Genomic DNA, 7,023 nt, shown 5'->3' with positions numbered 1-7,023 from the left:
TCTACAGGAGGTAATTAGACATTTAATATAGGGATACTGACCCTATAGTGGTTACAATTGCCATTAGATATTTAAATGCCTAATTGAGAGGTTAAACAATATGTAATCATCATCCAGATATACAAATAATGTCACAAGGCTGTAGATGACAAATATAAAAAAATATCAGTGTTGACAAGTCCTAGCAAAGTTCATTGGAGGGAAAATCTTTGGTGGCTGGTTCAGAGGAAAAAGAGTTCATGAAAGAGATTAACTTGGAGTCATTTCATCAGGGAAACCACAGAGGTCCTTTACCAGCGGTCCTCACCCCCTGGGGCTGTGGACCAGTAAAGGTTAGGAACCAGGCTGCACAGTAGGAGGTGAGTTGTAGGCAAGCCAGCGAAGCTTCATCTGTATTTGCAGCCACTCCCCAGAGTTAGCATCGGCACCTCAGCTCCACCTCAGATAGTCAGGCATTAGATTCTCACAAGAACACCAGGCCCTGGTGCCAAGCAGACAAATCCAACTAGATGATCCCTTCTACAATATCACTAATTATTGGCTCTTCTTTCTTTTTCCCTGTTTAGTAATACAGAATTCACTTTCATAGGACATTCTATTTCAAATTCTTAGAAAGAATGTTCTTCCCTATACTCAGCCTCAAATCAGCCTCCTTAATAAATCTGTCAGTGCTTTTCCAGAGCTTTCCTGCATTGGTCATCCTCAAGTGCTCTGGCATGGCACAGATGTGCTGGCTTATTTACTCACTTGGTCCTCCGAGCTGCCTGACCTAAAGTGGCCACAGCGCCAGGCCCATGACCACGAGAAACTTCTTGTGTTTATTCTAGTTCGATCACCTCTTATGTACACTCTGCTGTGTAAAGGACTGTGAAGCATTGCTCTGTATAGCTCGGTAGTGAAGATGATCCAGGTTCTGGAATGAGACAGACCCAAGTCAGAATCTTGGCTCTGCTAGTTATTAGCTCTCATACTTCGGGAAGGAGATGACACCTTTTCGATCTTCAATTTCTACATTGGAAATGTGTACAATAATACTGGCTTCCTTATAGACATAGTATAAAAATTAATAATAACACATTGGAACTAGTAAATACTATTATTAGCATTGGTTCTGCTTTTACCCTCTTTAATTATGATATAGAATTCCTCTTCTATTTTACAAACTTCAAATTATTTAAAGCTAGTTTTTATTTCTTCTAAGTCTCCTGCTCTGGCTAACTATCCTAAAATCCTTCAGCATCTCCTTGTCCAATGAGTTCAAATTTCCTTAGCTTCTTAGCTGCTGTCATCTAGACATCCTATGACATTTTTGTGCTCCCTTTTAAATACATACAGTACTAGGAATGGAATGAACCCCTGGAAATGTGGCTTGACTAGACAGTCCTCGAAGGCTGTAGCAACAGGAAAGTAGAGGTAGGGTATTCTCAATGGAGAACAGTGTAATGAGTAAAGGAAAAAAAAATCATAATATATGTGTCTGTTTATCAACAAATGTGCTTAACTGGCCAAAAGAGTCATGGGGGAAAAGACGGGAAAAAAGAATTTAAAGGGGTTGGATTGTGAAGTCCCTGGAACTATGAAAGTATGGATTCTATCAATATAAAGGAGAACAAACAAAATCATCGTTATAGGAAATTGATCTATCACTTGAAAGCAAGGAACCGCAGAATTTATGTGAGCTACTCACAAACAGCAAAATGTTATAAATAGTATAACCTTTCTTTTGCTTTCCTTAGATGAAAACAATCAATAACAGACTCTCCCCAAAGGAGATGCTGAAAACCTGGAGAAGACCCACAAACCACGGATTCCCTTTGGCTGTTGGCTGTTGCAGTCCCCTAGGGTTAGAAAGAGGTTAGTGTAAAAGAAGTTCTTTAGTCCTATCCAAGGAGTCACAACTCAGTAGCCTCAAGCTCTAGATTTCCTTTGTTTTTAACACACTCTTCTTGCCTCTGAACTTTCTTCCAATTGTTCAATTTGCATAAGAATGAAGGTTTTAGGGCTCATGCCCCACCCCTGCTGAGTACTAACCATATAATTTTGAGCAAATTACTCAGCTTCTTTGTAACTCAGTTTCCTCTTCTGTAAAACTGAGGATTTTAACAGGACTTTAAAAATTAATTGTGACCATTAAATGAGTTAATGTACAGGACCCTGCCCCAACCCACCATCCAAACTTAGAGCATTCCTATGAAACATTTTGTAAACTGAAATGGCATAAAGTGAAAAAACAATTACTATTAATTTATATGGGAGAAGTTTTTGAGTGTTCCCAAACCTCACAAATAACTTACCAAGTCATACCAAATAACATATAAAACCTAAAATAATACTATTATAAAAGGAATAATATGATAAATATGCAGACTATATAAATTAGAAATAATGTATGTACAGTGTAGTTACATTACCAGTGTGTACTGCCTCTATTGCAGATTGTTGCTAATAAATGCTGATTACTATTCTGGCTTTTTGCCTTTTCTTCATAAATGTCAAAATCCTGTTCGGATTTCTTTCAGTTGGTGAAAACAGGTACTAATGGAGGTCTTTCATAAATCGAAGTGGCATAAAGTGGACTTCAAAGAATGGGTGAAACCCATCTCTGGAGAAGTTAAGAGTCTGGCAATAAGTGCTACTTAGGTTAATTGTTGTTATTTTGCAACATTATTGCTCATAATTCAAGATACCAGACACTCTGCTAGGTACAGGGGATGCAAAGGTGAACTGGACAATCCCTCACCCTCAATAGTCACATTTCTCCTGATTTTGTGGGCAAGGCAATGACTTCAGAAACAGATTTCTGGATACGATGTATTAGCTACCATTGATTGCCTGTGTGTCTTGAATGAGACACTTAATTCCTCCTAGCCTCTTTCCTCATCTATAAAATGAGGATTAATAAAACCTACTGCGAAGATTTGTTCTATTAAATAAGACAAAAAATATGCGCATTGCCTGGCGCACAGTTGGAACTAAAAATACACTCCTCCTATAATCCTGTGGATACACCTCAGGCTGGGGGACTCCCGCCCTGAGCTTAGCGTCCAGCACTTTCTTCTAAGGTGCCAGGCAGGGGTATCGAGTTATAGAGAGAGGGCAAAAGCGAGGAGGTGGGAGAGACGACAGCAAGGAAGACAGGGAGCCCGGGAGCCCGCCGGCTCCCCCTCGCTCCGGACTACATTTCCCGGGATGCTCAGCCAAAGGGAGCGCCCCGCCCTGCCCCGCCCCGCCCCGCCCAGCGGGCACGGCGGGCTCTGCCCACCGCGCCGAGCTCAGCGGCGCGCGGAGGCTACAAGTGCCAAGGTGGTGATCGGAGACTTCTCCTGCAGAGACAAGCGCGCGACGCTCCGGCCGCACTGGGCGGCCAAGGCACGAGGTGAGCAGCGAATGAGGAGGCGGGTAGGAGGCGCTGGGGCGAAGGGACGACCCCGGGAGCCTGGCGGAGCAGGGGCGCGCGTCCCTGCTCCCTGCCTGCGGTGCCCGCCTAGCCTCAGGGCACTCGGCGGACGCACCCTGACTCCCGGAGCCGCAGGCAGGCGGGGAGTTCGCCCGGAATGGACGGATGGGTCTGGCGGGTGCTTGCGGTGCGCCCTCACCGCACGGCGCGCGCAGGACGGATCCCGCGGTCGCCTCCCCAGACCAGCTCGCCCGTGTCACTTAGTTCCAGTGCAGATATTAATGCTTTTAATTGATGGCATACGGACGAGGAAAAGTGCTTTCCCCCTGCTTTGAGGTGCAGTTTTATTAACTGCTCTCTTAAATAAACCAGACAGAAGAGAGGGAGGGGACGGAAGGAAACGAGCCTTTAGCTGGTCCCCTGGGATTATTTTCCACGGAGCACGGAAGCCTCAAATCACAGAGCTGCAGAGGAAGTAAGATGAGCAGCTAGTATTTCGCCGATGGAAGAAGCAGAGTCTGTCTTTAAAGAATAGACGTAGGAGAAGGGAATTAAGTGGAGATTTCTCTCCCTTTTTGTTATAAATTGGGAGTCCCATAAAGGACTCTGCCAATTTTATCCAAAGTAGTGTGATGCGTTCTTTGTGCCAAAGGTAAATCAGAGCGCCTAATGTCTGAGGGACCGGTGAGATTTCTCACTTTGGTAATTGATCAAACCCAGTACCCTGGCTTCATTCATCGCGGGATCCTGCCGTAGGGGTCTGTCCACTTGCTAAGGGAAAGCTCTGGTTCAGATGTGGTTATCCTGCACGTGTGTGTGTGTGTGTGTGTGTGTGTGTGTGTGTTTTCTGCGTTAGCTGCAGAGAAACTCCAATAGGAGGACAAGTGTTAAAAAAAAAAAAAACTCTAATGTAGAGCAGAAAACGTGGATTCCCTCTTCCTTACTTTGAGTTGCCAAGTCGACTGTAAGATGAGCCTTTACATGTGCTTCTGTGTGGGTTACCAGCTATCGGAGCTGTGGATTTCCAATCATAATAAACCCCCAAGCCGTGGGTTAAATCAAGTATTATTGTGGACTTGGAAGCAAAATAAAAGGACCCTTGTTTGAAACCTTTATTCTTGGTGATAGTGAAAAGTGAATTTTTATTCCTCAGAAAGATGTAAGAGGCAGAAAAAGATGGGCAGATACTTTTCTGCTCAACTTAAAATTCTGCCCCAAAAGGGTTCTTTTCTGTGGTGGGGGTGAAGTGTCACGGATACAGAGCTCCAGAGGTAACTTCGGAATCGCTTCTCATCTATTTGGCTCAGCAGAACTGTGACTCTGGGTTTATAATTTGTCTTTTATTGTCTGTTTATTTCTAGATGGGGTTTGTAAAAACTTCTGGATGGCCAATTTCCTGTGCACATGTGTTAGCAAAGCATGCAGAGGGTGAGGGAGTCAGACTTCCACCCAGTTAGCCGGAGAAGTCTGGAGCAGAGGGTGTGTGTGTGTGTGTGTGTGTGTGTGTGTGTAGGAGTGGGCTGGCCCATAGTATTTGCAGGGATCACACGATGAGGTGTGTTGTCTGCATACTTCCAGGCCAGAACATGCTGCTGTCATGTAGCATCAAGGGGATGGGCTAAGAATAGAAGCACAATGAACAAACATGGGGTCTTGTAAATATAGGGCTGTGTGACTGGGGTCATTGAATGTTTGCAGTGTGAGGTTAGAGAGGTGGTTGATAAAGCCTGTCATCTTTCACCCACTTCCAAGCTACCCAGTCAAAATGCTGAGCCTCAGCTCCAATAAAGCCCAATTGATAGTGACATATTCGTTCACCCATGGCGATGCTCTGAAGCTAATCTGCATTGTTCTAAAGAGAATGTAAACACTTATAATTTAACCAAATTTTTGAGAAGGCCATGCTTTCCCGGGTTCTCCAGAAAATCAGCGGCTCTGCTAAAAAGGTCCCTACCTTTCTCATTTCTGTCTCTATACAGGAAACCTGCCTTCTCATCGAGGGATCCTGTCATAGAAATGTGTGAGTCCTTGGATAAATTTGGCTTGGTGACGGCAATGCTTTCTTCAGAGACACTGCCACTTCCTCTGTGCTGCTTCTCTGCCCTGACCTAAGTTTCCCAGTGTAACAACCTGTGATAAGTCAGAGAAGTTGCTCTTTTCACGCTTTCCTGACCTTAGGGAGCCTCTCCTTTCCTTCACCCCTTTTAGGAAGAACTGGGGCCGAAGTGTCAATGACTCTGGCTGCGGAGAAGACGGGGCCCTCAGAAGCAGCGCTCCTGGTGCTTCGGTCGTAGCTCTTTGGGCTCTTTTCTAACTTGCTGTTGGCAGAATTTCTGAAAGCCGCAGGGGGATGTCTGACGAGCTGTGATGGAGCTCCACTACCTTGCCGACAAGAGCAGCCAGGTCGCCCTGTGCAGTGCTGGGGACTGGGGTTCAGAAGGGCCTCCCACTGACCAGGCAGATGCGGCAGCCACCAGAGCTGCTCTCTGCTGCCAGAGACACTGTACATCCACACCGAGAGCAGCCCCGATGGAAGGCTCTACACTTAGCCCTTCTGCGGCGTCCCCCTCCTCCTCTCTGCAAGATGGTGTTATTCAGCCAGACTCCTTCCCACCAGGACGTCTCTGCTCAGGGAATAACCAAATAACAGCAGAACGGAAAGTCTGCAATTGCTGCAGCCAGGAATTAGAAACTTCTTTTACCTATGTGGATGAGAATGTTAACTTAGAGCAGCGGGACCTGAGCTCGCCTTCAGCAAAAGGGAGTAATCACCTGGTAGACCTTGGCTGGGGGAATCCAAATGAGTGGGCCCACGAGGCTGCCATATCCTTGATCTCGGAAGACGAAGACGATACCAGTTCGGAAGCCACGTCTGCAGGGAAGTCCGTGGACTATGGTTTCATCAGCGCCATCTTGTTCTTGGTCACTGGCATCTTGCTGGTGATCATCTCTTACATCGTCCCACGGGAGGTGACTGTGGACCCCAGCACCGTGGCGGCCCGGGAGATGGAACGCCTGGAGAAGGAGGCCGCGAGGCTGGGGGCGCACCTGGACCGGTGTGTGATCGCCGGCCTCTGCCTGCTTACGCTTGGGGGGGTCGTTCTGTCCTGTTTGCTAATGATGTCTATGTGGAAGGGGGAGCTTTACCGTCGCAACAGGTTTGCCTCTTCCAAAGAGTCTGCAAAACTCTACGGTTCTTTCAACTTCAGGATGAAGACCAACACTAACGAGAACACCCTGGAACTGTCCTTGGTAGAGGAAGATACTCTCACTGTACAGAGTTAATTCTGGCTGTGAACTCCTTGAGAGCCTGCCTTGGCATTTTATATGGAAACAAACAAACAAAAACAAACCGTGTTTCTTAAAATTAACAGTGCAGTTTGTTTGCCTCAAAAGAAAATTTTATTTCCCAAACCAACAGCCTGTGAGTGTCTTTGTTCTCCATGTATTTTTTATTTAGAAGAAAAGTAAGATATAAGATGCATTAAGAACCTACAACCAGCTACACCTGTCCTTCTTAAGAGCTGAGCCTAATTACTCCGTAATGGTCATCAGCTTCTATTTCTATAGCAAAAATATTTCTAACGATCCAGTGTACAAATGATTTCTTTTACGAGGGATGGGAT

The 7,023-nt window shown here is 45.7% G+C and overlaps 1 protein-coding gene across 2 annotated transcripts; it reads left to right on the top strand.

The window, feature by feature from the left end:
* Positions 1 to 3,260: 3,260 nt before the first annotated feature.
* TMEM74 (transmembrane protein 74) lies at positions 3,261 to 6,792 on the top strand. Of its 2 annotated transcripts, XM_016158992.2 has the most exons (3): positions 3,261 to 3,376; positions 5,377 to 5,417; positions 5,606 to 6,792. In XM_016158992.2, the coding sequence occupies exon 3, from the start codon at positions 5,765 to 5,767 to the stop codon at positions 6,680 to 6,682; it is 918 nt and encodes a 305-aa protein (XP_016014478.1). In that variant the 5' UTR covers positions 3,261 to 3,376; positions 5,377 to 5,417; positions 5,606 to 5,764; the 3' UTR covers positions 6,683 to 6,792. The 2 variants fall into 2 exon arrangements, with proteins under 2 accessions (XP_016014478.1, XP_016014476.1); XM_016158990.2 differs by having other exon boundaries at positions 5,377 to 6,792.
* Positions 6,793 to 7,023: the final 231 nt, after the last annotated feature.

Source organism: Rousettus aegyptiacus, unplaced genomic scaffold (assembly GCF_014176215.1).
Source record: "Rousettus aegyptiacus isolate mRouAeg1 unplaced genomic scaffold, mRouAeg1.p scaffold_m13_p_15, whole genome shotgun sequence".
Lineage (NCBI taxonomy): Eukaryota > Metazoa > Chordata > Mammalia > Chiroptera > Pteropodidae > Rousettus > Rousettus aegyptiacus.
Note: the sequence above shows the minus strand (reverse complement) of the source record. Positions and strands in the feature narration are given on the sequence as shown.

What these genes read in the sequence shown, in the direction of transcription:
- TMEM74 (XM_016158992.2), top strand. Translation starts at nt 5,765, where the DNA reads ATGGAGCTCCACTACCTTGCCGACAAGAGCAGCCAGGTCGCCCTGTGC.